Source organism: Nycticebus coucang, chromosome 12, assembly GCF_027406575.1.
Source record: "Nycticebus coucang isolate mNycCou1 chromosome 12, mNycCou1.pri, whole genome shotgun sequence".
Taxonomy (NCBI): Eukaryota; Metazoa; Chordata; class Mammalia; order Primates; family Lorisidae; genus Nycticebus; species Nycticebus coucang.
The window spans coordinates 50440273-50462450 of record NC_069791.1 but is presented as its reverse complement, the minus strand read 5'-3'; the positions used below and the strand labels follow the sequence as shown (position 1 = coordinate 50462450).

The following is a 22178-nucleotide window of genomic DNA, read 5'->3' as shown; positions in this document are numbered from 1 at the left end:
ATTCTGTTCCAGACATCTACGTCTCTGTTTTTGTGCCAGTACCATGCTGTTTTGATCACTATCAATTTATAGTACAGTCTCAGGTCTGGTAGCGTGATTGCTCCTGCTTTGTTTTTATTGCTGAGTAATTTTTTAGCTATTCAAGTTTTTTTCTGATTCCATATAAAACGAAGTATTATTTTTTCAAGATCTTTAAAATATAACAGTGGAACTTTAATAGGAATTGCATTAAAATTATATATTGCTTTTGGTAGTATAGACATTTTAACAATGTTGATTCTTTCCAGCCATGAGCATGGTATGTTTTTCCATTTGCTAACATCTTTAGCTATTTCTTTTTTTAAAGTTTCATAGTTCTCTTTGTAGAGATCTTTCACATCCTTTGTTAGGTATACTCCCAAATATTTCATCTTCTTTGGCACTACTGTGAAAGAAATAGAGTCCTTGACTGTTTTTTCGGCTTGGTTATTGTTGGCTACAGATTTATGGGTGTTGATTTTGTAGCCTGAGACAATGCTGTATTCCTTGATCACTTGTAAATTTAGTAGTACAATCCCTAGTGTTTTCCAGATATACGATCATATCATCTGTAAAGAGAGAAAGTTTGATCTCTTCTGACCCTGTGTGGATACCCTTGATCACCTTTTGTTCCCTAATTGCAATGGCTAAAACTTCCACTACAATGTTAAAGAGCAATAGAGACAATGGCAACCTTGCCTGCTTCCTGATCTAAGTGGAAATTATTTCAATTTAACTCCATTCAATACAATATTGGCTGTGGGTTTGCTATAGATGGCCTCTATTAGTTTAAGAAATGTCCCTTCTATACCAATTTTCTTAATTGTTCTGATCATGAAGGGATGCTGGATATTATCAAAAGCTTTTTCTGCATCAATTGAGAGAATCATATGGTCTTTTTTTTAGTTTCTTTATGTGCTGAATTACATTTACAAATTGACATATATTGAACCAGCCTTGAGACCCTGGGATAAATCCCACTTGGTTATGGTGTATAATTTTTTTTGATGTGTTGTTAGATTCTGTTCGTTAGGATCTTATGGAGTATTTTTGCATCGATATTCATTAGTGATATTGGTCTATAATTTTCATTTCTTGTTGGGTCTTTCCCTGATTTGGGGATCAAGGTGATGTTTGCTTCATAGAATGTGTTGGGTAATATTCCTTCTTTTTCTATATTTTGGAAGAGGTTTAGTAATACAGGTACTAGTTCTTCTTGAATGTTTGGTAGAATTCTGACATAAAGCCATCTGGTCCTGGGCTTTTCTCCTTAGGAAGATTTTGTATAGTTGATGGTATTTGAGAACTTGATATAGGCCTTTTCAACATTTCCACTTCATTCTGGCTAAGTCTTGGTAGGTGGTGCACTTCCAGGTATTGGTTGATTTCTTTCAGATTTTCATATTTCAGAGATAGAGTTTTTTGTAGTATTCGTTAAGGATTTTTTGAATTTCTGAGGGGTCTCTTGTTATGTCATCGTTCACATTTCTGATTGATGAAATTAAGGATTTTACTCTTTTTTTCCTTGTTAAGTTGGCCAAAGCTTTATCTATTTTATTGACATTTTCCAAAAACCAACTTTTGGATTTATTGATCTGTTGTGTAATTCTTTTGTTTTCATTTTTGTTTAATTCTGCTCTTATTTTGGTTATTTCTTTTCTCTGTGGGTTTGGAGTTGGGATGTTCTTCCTTCTCCAGTTGCTTGAGATGTCCCATTAAGTTATTAACTTTCTCTCTTTCCATTTTCTTGAGGAAGGCTTGCAGTGCTATACATTTCCCTCTTAGGAATGCCTTTGCAGTATACCAGCGGTTCTGATAATCGTGTCTTCATTATTATTTTGTTCCAAAAATTTGGTGATTTCCTTCTTAATCTCATCTATAACCCATCTAGCTTCCATGTTTTTGTATGAGTATGCAGACTCCTGTTGTTATTGAGTTCAACTTTTATGCCATGATGGTCTGAGAAGATGCAAGGAATAATTTCTGTTTTTTTATATTTTCTGAGGTTAGACTTATGGCCTAGGATGTGGTCGATTTTGGAGTATGTTCCATGGGCTGATGAGAAGAATGTGTATTCAGTTTCATTGGGATGAAATGTTCTTTAGATGTCTGTTAAGTCCATATGTGGAATGTTTAAGTTTAAATCTAAAATTTCTTTGATTAGCATCTTTTTGGAGGATCTATCCAGCACTGCTAAAGGGGTGTTAAAATCTCCAACTACTATGGAACTGGAGGAAATCGAGTTGCTCATGTCTGTTAGAGTTGCTCTTGTAAATTTAGGTGCGTTCTGGTGGGGTGCATGAATATTAATAATTGAAATCTCATCATGTTGAGTATTACCTTTGACAAATATGAAGTGTCCATCCTTATCCTTCCTTATTTTGGTTGGTTTAAAGCCTATTGCATCTGCAAATAGGATTGCAATGTCTGCTTTTTTCTGCTTTCCATTTGCCTGGAGTATAGATGACCATCGCTTCACCTTGAATCTATATTTGTCTTTTAATGTAAGATTAGATTCTTGTATGCAGCAGATATCTGGCTTGAGTTTTTGTATCCAGCCAGGCAACCTGTACCTCTTTAGAGGACAATTTAAACCATTCACTTTAATTGAGAATATTGATAAGCCTTTCAAGAATCCAGGGGACATTTTTAATCCTTTTGTGATGGTGGAAGTTGGAATTCGATCAAAATTTTCTGGGTGGGTTTCCTTTTGTGGTGGAGGGTTACACAGGTCTTTGTGAAGGGTAGGTGTGAGAATATTCTGGAGAGCTGGTTTACTTGTGGCAAATTTCTGCAACATGTGAATGTCGTTAAAGTATTTAATTTCTCTGTCATAAAGGAAACTCAGTTTAGCTGGATACAGGATGCTTGGTTGAAAGTTATTTTGTTTTAGGAGATTAAAAGTCGATGACCATCCTCTTCTAGCTTGAAAGATTTCAGCAAAGAGATCAGCAGTCATTGCCCTTGTAGGTGATGGTTTTCTTTCATCTGGCTGCTTTCAGAATTTTCTCCTTCATATTAACTTTAGTGAAATTGATTATGATGTGTCTGGGGGATGTCTTATTTGGGTTGAGTCGTGCTGGAGTTCTGAAACTGTCTGCTATCTGAATTTCAGAATCTCTTGGCATGTCTGGAAAGTTCTCCTTCATAATCTCATGGAGAAGAGACTCTGTGCCTTGTGAAGCCACTTTGTCACTTTCAGGGATCCGTATAAGATGAATATTCGTTTTCTTCTAACTATCCCAGAGCTCTCTGAGAGAGTGATCTGTTTTTGCCCTCCATTTCTCTTCATCTTTGAGAGTTTGGGAGCATTCAAAAGCTTTGTCTTCAATGTCAGAAATCCTTTCTTCTGCTTGCTCTGTTCTGTTACCTTGGGATTCTACTGTGTCTCTCAGATCTTTGATTGCTGTAACTTCTTGTCTCAATGTGTCAAAATCTTTGGTCATTTGATCTTTGAATTCGTTGAATTCTTGAGATATCTTTTGGGTTACTGCTTGAAATTCTAATTTGATCTTATTTGCTATTCAGATTCTGAATTCGATTTCTAACATCTCAGCTATTTGTTTGTGCATGGGATCTTGTGCTGTTTCTGCCCCATTGATCCTTGGGGTAGTTGATCTACTCTGATTATTCATATTTCCAGAGTTTTTCTTTTGATTTTGCCTCATGATTGTTTTTCACCATTGCCTCAGAATTGGGGAGGTGTCTCTCCAAGATTAGACCCCAGCGGGATCACTCTATTGTTGCTGGATCTTTTTAGGAAGTGACCCTGTGTGGTTCCTCTGCGGCTGCCCCAGCCAGGGAGTTCTGGTTGTGGAAGCAACTCCAGAGTGTGAAACCCCTGGATCCAGCAACAGGGTGGGGGGTGGTGCACATGGTTCTGAGAGTGTCTGGTGCCCAGTGACTTTAGCACAAAGGGCCCATGGCTCCAGCAGTTTCTGGCCTGGAGAAGATCTCCGCACAGAGGCAGGGAGGATACAGGAGTGAGGACGCAGGGTTGCGTGGCTCCCGCAGTTCCTGGTCAGGGCGTGCAGAGGCCCAGCGGGCGTGGGTCGGGAGTCGCAGCACAGCTCTTATGGAGGTCCAGGTGGGCCCAATCACGGTTGCGGTGCAGTATTTACAGAGGTCTGGGCGGTGCAGCCCATCAACCAGTTTTTTATAAAGATGTTAAAAAAAAAAAAGAAGAATGAATCGCAGCTCAGGTGTTGCATTGGGGAAGAGAATATGCTTATATCTCAACAGGTTCATCAAACTTTTAGATCTCTGACAAAGCTTTGAAATTGAGGGATGGCACAGAAAAGACCATACCCCCAGGCTCAGAATAAGCAACCTCTGACCACATCCACTTTGTTTTTGGCCATGATGTCCCTCTTCACTACCCAGTTAAGTGCTCAATCATATGAATATTGGACATACATCCCAAATATTCTTCTACTGAGGTGAGTCAGCTGGTTTGAACCTAGTGTACTAATTTATGTTAATAAATCCAGCCAGCTTCCTGGGCCTTATGACACTCGTGGTCCTTTAAAACCTAATAAGGAAGGAATGACATTTTTTTAATTACAGTATTGGTGTCAGTGAACCTCCCATTTGGTTTAGTAATCAGCCCCATTGTTTAACTTTTCAGTATCAAATTTGGACAAGTATAGACCATCATTCCAATGAATCTCCACAGAGAAAATGTATTTTTTAGTAGCACTTTCTATTAAAGGAACAAAACTTAATGATACTTTGGCTTCTTCTGAGTTACCTCTTTGTCAGATGCATGGCTTTTTACAAGTATACGAATGAGTGCATTGGATGAAATACAGAGGTAAAAGTGCATTCGTTATTACTAATACTTCCTATGGAAGCATCATAGATTAAAGTCCCAAGGGTTTCATGCACTCTCAGAATTCTTTAAAATCTTTAAAATGGAAAGGAAATCATACATCCATTTCCACTACAATATGTAGTCAAATAATGTGGAGTGATGAAGGATTTTCTCTTCCTTCTCCTGGCCTATCAAAATATTGTAAATAAAATTATTTATAAAAAATTGGGGCTGTATTCTGCCCTTTTCAAGCTTAGATAAAAAAATCATATCATAATCAACAAAACAAAAAATATACCTTATCTTTTACTAAAAATGCAGCTCATAATGTTCAAGCCTGTTTAAGGCTGCCTTTTGTATGGCTTAAAGGTTCTATATATTAAAATCAAACCAATGAAGAAATCCAATATTTGCAAAACTATACTGTGCATACATGCATTAACAGTTCTGTTCAGTTTGATGTTTCCAAAAAGCAGTTATATCACAAGAACAGGTGTGTGACTACTGGTTAAGCTGACCCGCCTGTGGCAAGAGTCTCCAGCAACGTTCATACTTCAGATGATTTCTGAGAAGGTCCTGAAGAGAAGCAAATGTTTCATTGAAATGCTGAGACTAAAAGCATCAAGACTCAGGACTTTGTTACTGAATAGGACCACAACTCTGAGCAGCTTTGAATAGCTCAAAGGCAAATTGACACTGAAATTCATAATGAACTTTCAGATTTAGAATAAACTATTGTTATGTTAGGAGATGAATTGATCAGTTTAAATAAACTGATAAAATTGAAATGTGATTAGAATATGTCATCTTTTTGTATTACTCCTGTTGTGTATAATGAAACTAAGTTTCCTTGGGAACAAGTGAGAAAGCATTTGTTGAATTATGAGAATTTAACCACTGATATTGTGAATTTACAAAATGAGGTTTATTCTACTTTCCAACACAAGTTGGAAAAAGTGGATGGAGATTCTATTTTAAAAGGAATTGCTGATGGAATAGAACAGTTAAATCCATCACCCCAAATTAATGGACTCATTGGAAGTTCCATTGGTTCATTTGCATTATTGTTAATTTTGTGTTTGATTTTATATATCATATGTAAAAAGTTAATCACGCAAAGAAAATGATAGACATGCCGCAATCTTTGCATTAATGATGAATGATTTAAATTATTGTGATAAGAAAAAGAAGGGGCGGGGGATATAGGCAGAAAGCCTGTATGTGCCTTTACTTGAGCCATGCTGGAAAGGCAAGTAAAAAATCCTTTTTAGAACTCTCTGTGAGGGAACAGGATAGAACTCCATAAAAAAGCCTAGAGCTTTATAACAGAGGCAGTAAATTGCCTGGGAGACAGAGGCTGGCTGAAGGTGGCAGAGGCTTGCACACAAGCAGCTGTATATCTTAGTTTGTTCTTTGAAGATGATTTACTACCTCCAGATGGTCCAGTAAAAGGTTAAGGTATTCAAGCAACCTTCTCCTCCTGAGTTCTTATCTTTGTTTTAGTGAAGTAGTTTGCCATGAGAGAGTGAAGCCCCCTTTATTACCATACAATTTCAAAAGCAGGACTTATCCTCTGTGTCCCCGCCCACATGTGAGAAACCTTCATGCAACATACATATATATGATGATCAGGCCCACTAAGTTCCTCTCAGCTTGACTAACCTTTAGACAGGTTTTTTTCCTGACTAGGACCCCTTGACCTCTCTTAAAGCATTTACTGTAGAAAACTTACTGTTGTTAAGTTCTTTCTCTCTTCACATAGAGATTTAAATCTTTCTCTCTAGCCTCTTGACAGTTTTACAACTCAGGAATATCTTCTTCAGGACCTGGGAGCCATATCTTTGAAACAATTATCAAGATAATTCCACTGTCTCTCCATCTTTGTTGGAAGGTAGGAGTTTAACTTCCATAGGTCCAATTAGCAAATACAAATGGGCAGATACCTTAATCATGTTGTGCCACCTTCTCTCTCAACATTCTTCTAGACTTTTCCACTACCACACTCCTAGGGTGTTTACAAACTCTCCTGACTTTTGTGTAGCAGAGTGGAATTCAATCTCTCTGCCTTATGGGAATAGTCCTGATCCCCATTCCAATAGTCTTGAATAAAATCTTCTCCCCTTTTCGAACTCTAATGCAGTGCAATTTTTTTTTTGATAGTGGCCTATCATGACACAAATAACAATAATATTATTGTTATAATTCTATAGTAATACTATTGTATTAGCTCCTTACATGGTATTTGCATTCTTTATGGCTCATTATTAAAATAAATTATTCCCCAAAACAACAAGTGGGAAATTTAGACATTTCCCCTATACTTTAATCTGAAGAGGAATCCTATAAACAGTAGCCCCTGTCAATGTCTTTCCATTATGTCTTCCCCAAAGCTTCACATTGTTCTACTGCTCTTCCTACTTCAAGCATCACAGTTTCTCATTTGTTAAGTTTTTATCTCTTTTCATCTAAATGTGAAAGTACTTTATCATTTTCTTCTTGGCTGTCTTCACTTCTGTATTTCCATGTTCACACTAGACTAATAGTTGTTAGTGTGGTTTCCCCCAGGACCCTGCTATAAACCATTTCAACCTACCAGTCAGAGTTATTTTCTAAAATATTAAGATAAAAAAAATCTTTACTTACAACCCTTCAACAGCTCCCCCATTGTCATTAGATAAAATATCCTCTATTTTACTAAGTCCAATAGGACCTTGCACCTTTGTGTGTGTCCAGCCTCAACTCTTACCACTTGTCCTTCTCCATACCTGTCTGTGTTGCCATGTTGATCATATTAGACCCCCCCAAAAAACTTTCTGTTCCTTGCACAGGCCAGCTTCTCCTTCCTCAGGCCTCTTGCTCCTGCTTAGTCTCAAGGTGTGGGACACTTATTCCTCAGATATTCACATTTTTCAAGGAAGCCTTCCCTGATGACTTAATCTAATGTAGCTTCCCAGGTAATTCATTACACCAACTTCATAACCTTATGAAGTTGTGCTTACATGAGAGGTGTAAGACAGCAAACACTCTTCCTCTTTTGTCCATAGCTCTTTCGTGCCCAGAGTCTAGAAGACACATGGGAACACTTATCAAATAAAAGATTGTATACATTTCCAAATGATGCAATAACACTGTCTGATGAGGTATAAAGTAGTACATTAATACTTTGTCTTGTGAATGTTTGATATACTTCAGCCTAGTAGTACAATTTTTATCTAGAGATTGTTAATCAGAGTTGGTTTTACTAGTGATCCACGCTGTTATACAGAGTGAATTTTAGTTTGCAAAAGTTCTGTGGCTTTCAGGGGAAGTCCACCCTCCCTGGATTCATTTGAAACCTACTGTACTAGACTGAAATGAAAAGAAAATGTACCACTCCATTTGTGGTAGTGTTGGTCAAACACACATCATAATGGCCAATGTATGTGCATTATAATTGGACAGATTTAGCTTTGGATCAAGCCTTCCCATAGTATCTATGTAACAATGAGAAGGTTATTAAACTTGTCAAGCTCCAATTTTCTTTAACAAAATGAGAATAATGTGAGAATTAAATGAGAGATAAGATTTTTATGATGAGAATTAAATAAAGTACCATTACATTTTGATGTGTAAAGATATCTGTTTGATCCCTAATCCATCAGAGGTTGATTATTTTTGTAATATACCAGTAAATAATTACTATAGAAATAGAAAATTTAAAAAAGACATACAAAATATAAATGCATTTACAAATTTGATTCCACAGGCATGAAATTGTACCTCAATAAATATAACCAAATAAGCATAAAATAGAAAATAAGAATTATAAAAACCATGTACTTATAGGTAACTGTCATAGAAGATTACTTCTACATTCTGAACTATGCCATTCTAAAATTGTAACTGAATGATGTCAGTAAGATGACTGACTAAAGACAACTGATGCTCTAGGCCAGGAGATGACCAAGGCAATGAACAAACAGCTCAGATTTGACTAGAATGTTGAAGGGAGAGCACTGATGGGCAGCAGGAGAGTGGAGATGCATCTGTGGTGTTTGGGAGCCCAAGAGGGCAGCAAGAAGGTGCCTGGCCTCTGTAGCCTTGTCTTTGCCATCAGGAGCCAGATGTGCCCAGTGTCAGGATGGACTTCCTATTGTGGGGAGAATGTAAGCAGATCTTCACCAGCCCCCCTTTGCAAATAATCATTTTACTCAAAAGCCAAATAATTTACATTCTATGTATATGTATTAAAAAAAAGTTCTAGGCTATGTGCTTATTTACATAACCTGAGCGTTCTGTTTTAAATAGGAAGGACAACAAAGGCTGAAGTAGAACAGGCCTTTCTGCTGAGGACAGAATTCTGAATGCAGTTCTAGGTACTAACAAGCCTATGCTTAGGTATTTAATTTTTTCTCTCTCTACATATGTAATAGTACATAATAATTACATAATAATGTAATATTGCATTGTACGGTATGTTACTTGTATGGTAACATCTGAGAAACATGGTCAAAATGCAAGGCCCTGAAATCAGATTCTTCCATGTCTGTTTTTTGGAGTTTGAGAAAGAAAAGAAATAAAAGGAAAGGAACAGAAGGTTGAGGGGGGAGAGAGAGAGAAATGAGAAGAACAGAAAGGGGAAGGGAGAGAAAAAGTAAGGAAGGAGGTAAGGGAGGGAAGGAAGGAAAGAAAGGAAAGAAAGAGAAAGAAATCCCGGACAGGCGCTGGAGTGAGGCTCCTTCTTTCCGCCTGAGGGAAGGAAGGTAATGAGACACCAGGAGCCGGCAGGTGTCCGCGCCTGCTCCGCTCAGCCGCCGCGAAGAACACAAAGTGTCAATGCCACCGCTGGAGGGCTCAGTGCTGCTCCGGCTGCGCTCCGCACGGCCATGACCTCACATCCCCGGAGCCGGGACTGGTGGGGGGGGGGCGGGGGCGGGGAGGCCGCTCCTTCGGCGGTCGGGCGAGGCTTGGAGCTGACGGGACTGGGAAGCGCTTAGATGGGCTCCAGGAATCCCAGTCCTAGGGAGGAGCGAGAGTCCAAGGTCCCTCTGTGGGAACTCCCGCGCTGCCTTTTCGTAGTGCTCCCGGGTTGGGGTGAAAGAGAAGCTGTCACCTGGAGAACAGAAAAGCGCAAAAGAATAAGGCAGCTTCTCCTGGAGCCGAAGAGAGCGGCACCAAGCCAGGGCCTTCGTAGGGGTGAGTATCTGTCCATACCAGGCCATTCGGGAGACACATCTAACCAGACGTCCAGGGCATGTTACTCCTCCCCTCAACTTGAATTAAATGAGTTTTTCTCCTTTGCGGGCATGCATTAAATTATCTACTGGCTTCATATTAGTAGAGAACATTAGATAATTTCCATGTATTATTTCTTAAAATCTCATGTGGATCTACAGTTACATCAAAATATAGTTTGATTTAAAAATAAATACCAACTTGATCTCTCATTTGGATTCAGATTTTTATTTTGAATTAGGAATCAGAGTATACTCAATACAGTACAGAGATGTTTTTTGTACCTTATTAAAGGGAAACCTGAGGCACAATAACAATTTTTAAAAGTTTGAGTAAGAAGCAATTCATGAATTGGGAAACACCAAACTGAAAGAGGTTTAATGTTCTAATTGACAGGAGTAAGCACTCAAGGGGAAAATGTGGAAGCAGAACAAAGAAATTAGTGTCTTATTTGTTCTGTTCTGTTGAAAGTCCCTATTTCTGGGCTGCTCTCTGGTTGGTTGAGCTTAAGTTCTGTTTTTCTTTAACAGAGGCAATTTCCAAGAAACCGCTCAGAGTTCAGTTTCAGTTACGTTTTCAAATCAAGCAGGGTTTAGGTCACTTCTGAAATCAAAGTGATTTTGTCTCCTTGGGGATTCTTCATGCTTGGTTTCCATTTTAATTTACTTCAACAAACTATACATATAAAGAAAAATTCTAAAGCTCTTTTCTGGCCTACGGGGTGGGGGGGGGGAATATATATATGTATGTGTGTGTGTGTGTGTGTTTTTAGAGACAGAGTCTCACTTTACCACCCTCGGTAGAGTGCCATGATGTCAGAGGACTCACAGCAACCTCCAGCTCTTGGGCTTTCGCGATTCTCCTGCCTGTGCCTCCCAAGCAGCCGGGACTACAGGCGCCCGCCACAACGCCCGGCTATTTTTTGGTTGCAGTTCAGCCGGGGCTGGGTTTGAACCCGCCACCCTCGGTATATGGGGCCGGCGCCCTACTCACTGAGCCACAGGGGGAAAATATTATTGTAGGTCAGAAGATAAATGTATCAAATTGCAAATGTGACAGTTACCAAGTGAAAGCAAAGGATTATATTGCAGTCTTTTACAGGACAGAGCTACATTTTCGGAAGTCTAGGCGTCTTGGAAGACCCTTTACTGTAAAAAAAATGTTACTGTGATATTACATAACAAAAAAGCAGTGCATTGGGCAGTGCCTGTGGCTCAAAGGAGTAGGGTGCTGGCCCCATATGCCGGAGGTGGTGGGTTCAAACCCAGCCACGGCCAAAAAAAACTGCAAAAAAAGAAAAGCAGTGCATTACATTTTTATAAAAGTATATACACTTAATCAGGAAAGTAATACTGATACTTTTGTGAATGTTATCAATTTGCTGTTTTATCAGAACTAGATTTCAGGGTTCAAAATAGTGAATTTTTTTCTCTCTCTTGAGGAAAAGAAATTGTTAGCAGTTAGTGATAGAAGGTCCAGCATTTGAAGCATAAGCTCCAAGAATGGACTTAAGAAGCTTCAGACTTACAATACAGAAAAAGGGAAGATCATAAGAGAAATTTTTACAAGGGAAGTATGTTCTTCTAGTTTATATCTAGCTTCTTCCACCTCTATTCCATCCTATAATCATGACCACGCTAAGTCTGAAAGTACAGTTTTGATTATTGATATCCCTACTAGGCAACTACCTTTCCTGGTTCCTCAGTGGCTATATCATGGCCAATCACTGTCTTTACCTTTATGACATCGCTGCTACTAAGTTTTAAACTTCCCTTCTTGATGCATTCTACACCAGTGATTCTCAGGCTTCCTTTAAGTATCATGGGGGAAGGACTTCTTCAGAAATGTAGATGCTCAAATTCCACCCCTGGAGATCCTGCTTTAATTAGTCTGTTGTACATTGGACTTGTTTTGTAAAAGTCCCCTGGTGACTCACATATGTAGGCAAGGTAGAGAATCATTGTTCTGCCTCATTCTATGTAGCTGAAATGACTTCATTTCACCTTCATCTGTTGAAATCCTGCCATTTGTTTAAAATTCAGTAAATGTGTCATCTTGTAAAATTTTTTTCCAAAAAAAAAGACTCCGTGCCCCCCCCCCCCCCACCACCACCACTTGGGCCTTAGGTAGTGCAGCTGTAAGTTCATTGCAGGTCAAGTTGGCCTCATACTATCATCATTGGCCCTTCTAAAGCCTCCGTTGTTTTATTCTCTATATAATCCCATTTTCATATCCCCTATAGGTACTCATTCTAAAGCATTTAATGTGTACTATTATATTTTTAAAACAGGGTTGTTTTTTGTTCAAATATAATTATTTAGTAAATATTTTTATTTAGCAAAGTGAACAATTACTAAAATATATCACAAGTTTATACTGGATTATCATAAAGTTTGCACCATCCTTCCATCCACCACGGTAATCATGAAATAAAATGTTGCCAGCAGTGTTCAAACCTTCTTGGGCCCCTGTTAATACCTTTTCCCCTTTTGCTTTACAAAAGAATCCTATTTATTGACTTCACAGACTACTTTGTCTGTTTTTGAACTTTATATAAAAGAAACAGTTCAAGATGTATTTTATAGTGTTTGACTTCTTATACTGAAAATTATGTTTTGAGATGTTGTTGCCTGTGGTAGGAACTTGTTTGTGCTCATTGCTGTATGATATAGTCTACCATATCAATACACCACAATATGTTTCCATTCTAGTATTAATGGGCATTTGAGTTTCCATGTTGGATACTACAAATATTGCTGTTTCGACAATTTTGTACATGTCCTTTAGTGTGCATATATTTATTTTGTGAGGGTGAAAATATTTTTATGAGTAGAATTACTAGATTATGATTCAGTTATGTTCAACTTTAATAGTAATGTCATAAAGTGTTATAAAGTTGATAGAAATATTTATTGTCCTACCGGCAGTGGGTAAGAGTTTCAGTGGTACCCTAATCCCCTTAAAAAATGCATACTTGTCTTTTTCATTTTAGCCATTGTAGGGGATATTTGGTGATTCTGTAGGCTGCAAGCCAGACAAGCTAATTACTCAAAGTTCACCGATACACACGTCATCTCACAGTGTTCATGCTCTCACTTTCCTTCCTGATCTACTTCAGACTGTTCCTCTAAGCGAGAAGATCATGGCTTCAGAGACTTCTGTGAAAATGCTTCAGACAGATCTTACATTCAGAGATTGCATGGAAGAAGGACAGTCTGGTAATGCAATTGATAAAATTTGAAAAAGTACATTAGCATTTCATAGTCAGTCTCTATATGAAAAACGTGTTTGGGTGAGAGAATTGTGCAATTTTTCATTAGTTATTATATTACTATGTATGTTACTTAAATATTTCTGGGACAAGAGAGATGAACAGTGAATTAGATGAAGAAAAGGATGAAGAAAGAAAATGTTCTTTGTGTTTCTATTTTATCCTGTAGTTTCCCAGGTCTCTGGCAACTTGCACTCTGGCAAGTCACAGTAGGATGTTAAACAGCATGTCCTTTATATGCCAGAGTGATGAGGAACACAACTCTAACAACCTCTGGAGTTGGTTTTGTGGATTATTTGTAATTTAAAAGAAGATATGAGGATCTGAGGGTGAGGGTGAGAAGCTGAAACTAATCACCAGCAAGTTTAGCATTTCAGTTTATGACAAATTTTGTAAGAAAGAAGCAAAATAAAGCGTGTGTGTTTGTAATTCAGTCCAGCAGAAAGGATCCCTTTTACTGAATTTCTTTTGCCTTTTGAAAAACTTTTACTTCATTCTTTTTCTTTTCTTTCCTTTGCCCTTCCTCCTAAATTTTATTTATTTTTGTCAGTGAAGAACATTGGATTTCCTGGAAAACAGGGTTCATATTTAAAACAAAAAGAAAGTTTGTAAAGAATGTTAATGTTTTTCAGCTAACCTTGATGATTACAAAACTAGATGTTTGACAGGAAGAATGTTACACAATGCAATTATGGAGCTTGTTTTTAAAATGCATACTGTTTTTGTAAGTTTTTTAGATCCTAAAACTGAGTTAAAACTTCACCAGCAATATAGTTTATTTCTTTGTTCTTCTGACAGATAATTCCAAATTTATTTTCCAACTAGAAATTTGAAGGAGATGTGTTTAGTGTGTACTTTTTATTTTTGAGACAGACTTTTACTATGTCGCCCTCAGTAGAGTGCTGTGGCATCAGAGCTCACAGCAACCTCAAACTCTTGGGCTTAAGTGAGTCTCTTGCCTCAGCTTTCCAAGTAGCTGGGACTACAGGTGCCCGCCACAATGCCTGGCTTTTTTTTTTTTTTTTAAGAGACAAGGTCTCAGTCTGGCTCAGGGTGGTGTTGAACTCCTGAGCTCAGGCAATCCACCTGCTTCTGCCTCCCAGAGTGCTGGGATTACAGGCATGAGCCACCACACCGAGCCGACAGTGTGTACTCTTAAGTGGCATATGAATTGGGAGGAAGACAGGAATAGGTACTATACTTGATCTTAGCCAAAAGGCCAAGAAGGGATTGAGAAATAAGAATAGGAAGCACAGTTAAGAAAAGTAGAAGAGAAATAAGCAAGAGAGAGACATGGAGCATGGACATCAGTAGGAGGAAGTGGAGACAGGGGAAAACCAAGAGAAGGCAGGGACCTGAGAGACTAGTAAGAGAGGCAAATGGGAGATTTGGGGGGAAACTTAAGTGAAGATTTACATATTGTTCTAGTAACAGTGGAAAAATTGTAGAAATCATAATGTACTGAGTTTCAAAGACACTTTTGCTTTACTGTTGAGCCAGAAAGAATGAAGGTTGAAATTTTTTTTATTAGATCATAACTGTGTACATTACTGCATGTATGGGGTATAATGTGCTGATTTTATATACCATTTGGAATGTTTACATCAAACTCGTTAACATAGTGCTCACCTCTCTTATTTAATTGTTGTTTTTAGACATTTATACTCTACTATTAATATATTTGACATGTACCCTTGCAATATGCACAGTAGGTGAGGTCCCACCGATTACTGTCCCTCAACCCGTCCATCCCCCTCTCCTCCCCTCACTCCCCTCTTCTCTCCTCCTTTCTGGGCTATAATTGTGTTCTATATTTCATATGAAAGTGTGGGTGATTATGAAGGTTGAAATTTTTATAAGGAGTCAAAACCCTAATGATGTACACTGCTTAAAACCATGCAATACTATTTAGATTTTCCTTTGTCTGAATGCAAGCTGAGGCTCCCTATTCATAGAGATCTATGTGAAATGTAGTGCTTGAAAGAAAATCATCAGGAACATTTTTTAAAGTATAAGTTACATTCAGTAAATTTGCTTTTGGGTACATTTCTATAGGTTTTGACAAACACACATTGTTATGTGACCATCATCAAAATCAAGATATAGAACTATATTCTCCCTCCCAAAAAACTTCCTTCATGCCCTTTTTCTGTGCTTGGCAACCAGTGATCTGTTTTCTGCTTTGCCAGAATGCTACCTCAGTGGACTCCTGCAGTAAACTGTAGAGTCTGACTTCATTCACTTAGTAATAATGCATGAGAATCATCCACAGCGTAGTAGGTGCCAACAGTTTATCAAAGTCCAGAGTTGGATAAGTGAAGATTTTATTCAGGCCTGCTACAATAAGAATAACACTCTGACTTCAAAAATAATCAGACATCTTATCTCAAAATCAAACAGAAACTGGCTTTTGTTTTAGCAAGAAGATAAGAAGGGTGGGTGGCACCTGTGGCTCAAGGAGTAGGGCCCCAAATACCAGAAGTGGTGGGTTCACACCCAGCCCCAGCCAAAAACTGCAAAAAAAAAAAAAAAGAAGAAGAAGAAGTTAAGAAGGGTTAGGAAATAACTTGTGGGTAAGAGAGGGTGGGGGAAAAGAACAGGTGGTAATATCTAAGGCGTTTCAACGGAAACCTTTGCTTTTTATAGTCAGATTCTGTAGATAAACTGCAAATGTGAAGTGTTTTTGCACGTTAGTGGTTTAGCACTTGTTGAAATTATAAGTGATGGGTATATCCTTCCAGTAGTTCATTATGCAAATGCAAACTTATATTCTTTTTATTTTACAAAATATGTCATGTTATACTCACCCTTCTACACTATCCTTTTTTTTTACTTAACAATATATCCCAGAATCACTATAAAGTTGTGGCTTCTCAATGCTATGGATGTTACCTAACAAACACAATGTAACCTAACCATGTGTATCCTTATATGAATCTGAAATTTTTTTTTTTTTTTTTTGGCTGGGGCTGGGTTTGAACCCGCCACCTCCGGCATATGGGACCGGCGCCCTATTCCTTGAGCCACAGGCGCCACCCTGAATCTGAAATTTTTTAAAAAAGAAAGAAAAAAAGTCAACAACCTTGGAACATGTGGATGTTCTCTGGTCCATCCATGGGGGCTAGCCTTGCCATTGCTCCATTTGAAAACTGGCACCTCATTTTTCTCATGACAAGATAGGCTGTGTGGACCAATGCTGAGGTCCCCAAGGCATGTACACAGTCATTCCCAGCTGAGGTTTTGCTACTCACCCATAACTTCCATATTTGTGGGGACTTTGGTCCTTGTACCTCCTATGTTATATTTTTTGATGTTACTATAATTGGTACTATTTTTATATTTTAATTTCCACTTGATAATTGCTAGGTCATGGAAATACAATCAATTTTTATATATTAACATTGCATTGTACAGCTTTGCTAATAACCTCCTTTATTGTAGTAGCGTCCTGGTAGATTTTTTAGAATTTTATATGCATACAACCATATTGTCTATGAATAGAAACACTTTTATTTCTATCAGTCTCTATGGCATTTAATTTTTTTCCTTGCCTTGTTGCCTCTGTTAGGACCTCCAGTAAAATGTTAAATTGGGTGGATGAGAGGAAACATCCTTGCCTTTTTCCTGGTCACTGGGGGAAAGTGTTCATTCTTTGACCATTAAGTAAGATGGTAGCTGTTGTTTCTCTGTAGATGCCCATTCAGGTTGAGGAAGGTCCTTCTAATTTGTCCAGAGTTGTTACTATGGATGAGTAAATATTAAATTTTCACATGTTTTTGTTGCATTTGTTGAGATGTTTGCAGTTTTTTCTTCTCTTAATCTATTCTGTTAACATGGTGAATAACATTGATTTATTTTCTAATGTTTCCCTCAGTACTTTTCACCAGGTTTGTGGTTATATATTATGGAGGTAACTCTGAATTACTTATGTTCCTTTTCATACTAATTTCTATACTTTTTAATTTTTTTCCTATTCTAACTGAAAGATTCCTTGGGCAGAAATTCAGTTTTATTCTGGCTAGTTTATTTGGGTCATGGCTATCATTTGTGGACCAGGACCTTTTGTGATACAGATTGGCAAAAGGAGATTTAAAGTATAGCTGAGTTTAGAGTTGATTCTATGATGAATTTAAGTTTCTGTCCCGAAGATCTTCATGAGATTGAGATTGTGATATTTGTATTTTATAGGTAAAGATCTCCAAAGAAAATGTCTGGCAGTTCTATCTCCTTTAACACCTGCCAAGGTTTTTTGTTACTTTTTCATCATTGCAGTCCTAACTGCAGGTGTGGTTGCACTTTCTACTGTTTTGTCAGGTAAGTTACTTTTTCTCCAACTTGTATGATATTCTTAACACATGTATATGGTCAGTATTATTGGAGCTCCATTATTTGCTAGGCACTATGTGAAATGCTTGAGGTATATCACTGGGCAAAATACATTAAAAAATATATATATTTATAACAAAATTATATATATATATCCATGCACATGTACATTGTATGTGTATGTCACACACACACACACACACACACACACATACACACACAAAAAGCCTACAAGAAACTATAGATTATACTTTGGTACCAAAAAATCATGTTTTGAATTCTGTTATGTTCACTGATAGGTTTTGTACCCCGTAAGAAATACAGCATAGTAAAAATCCAAGACAGGCAATGAGGTTGCCTTTCTTTTACCAAAAGGAGGAAAGGCTGCTATGAAAGAAGATGTGGAAAAGGAAGGAAAAAAGGAAAGAGTATCGTTCTTGCTATAAAAATTGATTTCCTTGAAACTGTTAGTGTCAACGTACACCTTAAAAAGTCAAGGGTCCAGGTACCCTGCTGGAAGACCACTGGGCTGATGCCTATTGTGCTTAGAATAAGACTCTTGAGTGATCAGTTAGGAAAGCAACAATCCAACATAGCTACTTCAGAATTGCCCTCAGGATAGTAAACAAAAATAAAAAAAGGAGAGAGATAAAAGAGATAAGAAAATGTATTGATTGTAATTCATTGTGATTGTCTTTTAGTGAGACAGGAAAAGGTGGTCTTAGAGTCCTCTCTGTATGCTGCCTGCCCGAAAAGCTGGATTGGATTTGGAAGTAAATGTTTTTATTTTTCTGAAGACACAAGGAATTGTACATTCAGTCAAACCTTCTGTGCCTCCTTAGAAGCCAACCTTGCTCAATTTGAAACTCTGGAGGAATTGGTAAGAAATATTTTTGAGTCCTGTTTTCTGTTACTTACTTGGCCCCCTGAGATGGGTAAGCTGGGCTAAAGCTGAAATATGAGGAAGGATCTGATTTTAGGGAAAATTTGAGGCATGAGAGTGTCTAACATTTGTTGAGGGTATAGTCTCTTCCTAGAGACTTTTTAGATAAATCTTCTTATGTAGACCTCATGGTTAACCTGCAAAATTACTATTCTCATTCTGCTAAGAAATATAATCGTATAATTTGTCATTCAAATTGGGACATTTGGAGCTTTGAAAGTAGGCATTAATTATGGTGGAACAACAGATATAAACTGAAACTTTCCCTTATCACACTGGGATATATTGTCCTCTTAATGTAATTTAGGGTCAGAGACATTTGTCATGAACTGAGAATTGAGAAGGAGTCTAACTCCAACGTGTATGCTTCCCAATTATACCATGAGACTCCAAGAGACTCAAGAATAATATGAAAGAGAAAGACATATTTTGTCATTTTCTGTGTTTTGTGATAGAATTTTCTGAAAAGATACAAAGGCCCTTCTGACCATTGGATCGGCCTTAGCCGAGAATCAGCACAGGACGTTTGGAAGTGGACAGACAATACTGAATACACCCTCTCGTATGTTTGAAAGTTCTTTTCCTTCTACCGTTGTTTGTGTGCTGTTGTATGGGTGAGTTGTGTTCATGAGATGAGAAATGTAATATCATGGGAAGCTCACTACACCATGGGGTAAGAAAAGTAAATCCTCTTTTGTGATGTGATTTAGTAGCTGTGCCTTTGGGAAAACTTACTGTGATTTCAGTTGAAATCTCTAACACGATGGTGACATATGGGATAGTACTTGCATTTATATCCACCAATTTAAAGCTTTTCTTTGCTGAAATGCCTGTTTAGAACGTAGACAGAACTGGTGGGACACCCCAAAGGTTCTATAATCCTAGGGAGCCACTGAGGAACTGGTGTCCACAAGGCTTTTGAGTTCACTCTTACAGCAGCTGCATCCACTCACAAAAGGAAAGTACCCAGGGTACCTAAAGGAATCTCCCCCAAAGTTATATTGCCACAAGGACCCTAGTAACAGTTACTTGGATTGTGAACATTTTAATAGGGTATTTTGAATGTAACTGTTACATTGGAGCAGATAAAAAGTAGGAACTCAATCATTTTCCTTAAAAGCCTACTAAGACCTTTTAGGAACTTACAGAAAATATTTTTTATTTTCACATATTTATGAAATAGTTGAGGAGAAGGCTGAAAACTGAAAGCCACTGATGGCAACATTTCATTTGGGTACAGTAGCAACCACCAGCTAAATACCTAATCAACAACATAACTGGGTTTGGTATGAATGAATAATGAACTTATGATTTTCAAGCAAGGAACCTGAAAACATAAAGGAAACGAAATACAGAAATGGTTCATCTTCCTAAGAAGCAATATTAATGACAAGCTTTTGCTCTTCTATTCATAGTAAAAAAATACGGAGTGGGGGTGCTGGAGATTATAGGAGAGGAACAAATACAAATATAGAACTTAGTAATATTTAATATGTTTTCATTTGGTTTTAGGTTTGGCATCAGAGGAGTTGGAGAATGTGCCTATCTAAATGACAATGGAATCAGTAGTGCCAGGACCTACACAGACAGGAAATGGATTTGTAGCAAGCCAAACAGTTATGTGAGCAGCTGCCAAATTACAGATGCTTAAGGGGGATGCATTGCAAATTGTTGTATATAGCTGCTGCTTCTATTTTTGTCTACCAAAAATATTATCAATATGCATCATAATTTCTGTTAATTGGAAAGATGCAAACAATTAAAGATTGAAATAATACATAGTAGAATAATACAAGTATTTGGAAGACTATGTTTCTAAATTAAATGTTTGGGTATGAGCTGATGCTTACATTTGGAATGTAGAGTACAGTAAATATCAGTGAACGCCTCTCCTTTGACCAGGTATAAAATTTCTAGATAGACAGTCTTTGCTTTGCATGCATGGAATGTAGAAGTGAATATGCTGACTAAAACCATGCAAAGTGACTTTTATAATCAGTGAGAATAATTATAATTGGTCCATGACTTTAAAAATTTGTTAACACATTCAAAATTCTCTTACAGAATTTAGTTACAAATATAAAGAGACATTTATAAAGTCCTAAGACTAATATTTATTTTTTACTCTGCAATTTGAAACATTAGAAAATCAACAAAGTACTTTTTACAATTTCTCAATGTTTGTGTTTTAAAATTACAGTGTACTAAATAAATGCATCTATAAGCAAATACCATTCTTCCTTTTACCTTTTATTAGATTTAAATACTGCTTTTATCTCAGATAAAATCACAGATATTTACTGGAACTCTTTAAACATTCAATAGCCAATTTTATAACTTCCTATAAACTGCTGAGTTTTAAAAACAAAATAATTAAAAATTTATAGAAGCGGCTACGCTATACTGATGAGTCTCAAAGAAGATGAAACAACAATTTACAATGCATCTTTTCCCTTCTGTCTTCATCAATTTGTTTTTATAATTTTATGAAATTTTGTTTTATATGTTTTAAGGCTATGTTATCAGATGTATGCAAGTATATTTCATTTAGGAAGCATGTCTATTTTTTAATGAATAGTCATTATTTACCCTTAATCATGCTTTCTGCCCTGAATCATTTTATTACACATTTCCTAATAGGCAGGAACTATGTTTAGTTCACTTCTGCATCCTTAGAGACCAGCATAATGTCAAATATACGATGTATTCCAAACATATGTCTGGAAAGAAGAAATGCTTCATGATAATAAGCCTATTTGTTTAGTTTCAGCTAATGTTCTCATAAAGATGGGCAAATTGATACACAAACATAAATGCAATGAAAAGCAAGATTTTATATTGATAAACTGTGTGTGACAAACTCACAAATGAAGAGCCAAATTGTGACCCTAACTGGCCTAGTATTCTTTCACAAACCAGTTTCAAACTCATATACTACCTAAAGCTTGTATTCCATTACTTAACCAGCTGCAACCTTGATAAAGTATAGTTATCCTTCAGCATCCCTGGAGGATTGGTTCCAGGATCCTGAAGATAGCAAAATTTGTGGATATCAAAGTCCCTAATGCAAAATGGTATAGAATTTGCATATAACATCCCTCCAAATTTGACATGCGTGGGCGGTGCCTGTGGCTAAACAGAGTAGGGCGCTGGCCCCATATGCCGGAGGTGGCGGGTTCAAACCCAGCCCGGTCAAAAACTGCCAAAAAAAAAGAAAAAGAAAGAAATTATGTGCTACGTAAATTTTCTTCTAGTGCACAGCATCCCACCTGTACACTAGAAAATGCAACATCTCAAGGCAGAATTTATTTAGAGACTCCGTGGTGCTCACATTCATTGACAATAATGTCGCTATTTTAACAATTTTAGAAACAATTAGGGCACAATAATTCATGGGATTTAAGCCATAACAGCAGCTGCTGTTCCAAAGATCTAAATGCCAATGTAGAGGAGGCAGACAGATGGAAAACGTAGACTTTGTGTGTGGCAAATGAGTAGGGAGCTGCAAGTACAGAGAGGCAGTTTGGTTTGCTCACCCTTGCTCTTCAATTAATCATCACTTTCTGTGGATTTATGTTCCAGGGATGTATGTG

At 37.4% G+C, this 22178-nt stretch overlaps 1 protein-coding gene across 2 annotated transcripts; it reads left to right on the top strand.

Moving 5' to 3' along the window:
- The first annotated feature begins 9144 nt into the window (after positions 1–9144).
- On the top strand, positions 9145–21700 carry LOC128561430 (C-type lectin domain family 2 member H-like). Of its 2 annotated transcripts, XM_053555638.1 has the most exons (7): positions 9145–9208; positions 9890–10006; positions 13164–13263; positions 17505–17630; positions 18344–18522; positions 19041–19147; positions 20098–21700. In XM_053555638.1, exons 3-7 carry the CDS (start codon positions 13188–13190, stop codon positions 20234–20236), a joined length of 627 nt encoding a protein of 208 aa, XP_053411613.1. In that variant the 5' UTR covers positions 9145–9208; positions 9890–10006; positions 13164–13187; the 3' UTR covers positions 20237–21700. The 2 variants fall into 2 exon arrangements, with proteins under 2 accessions (XP_053411613.1, XP_053411612.1); XM_053555637.1 differs by lacking the exon at positions 9145–9208 and having other exon boundaries at positions 9486–10006.
- Positions 21701–22178: the final 478 nt, after the last annotated feature.

What these genes read in the sequence shown, in the direction of transcription:
- LOC128561430 (XM_053555638.1), top strand. Translation starts at nt 13,188, where the DNA reads ATGGCTTCAGAGACTTCTGTGAAAATGCTTCAGACAGATCTTACATTC. An exon ending in CATGGAAGAAGGACAGTCTG is followed by an intron (nt 13,264 to 17,504) that starts GTAATGCAATTG and finishes TGTATTTTATAG; the next exon opens with GTAAAGATCTCCAAAGAAAA. An exon ending in ACTTTCTACTGTTTTGTCAG is followed by an intron (nt 17,631 to 18,343) that starts GTAAGTTACTTT and finishes ATTGTCTTTTAG; the next exon opens with TGAGACAGGAAAAGGTGGTC.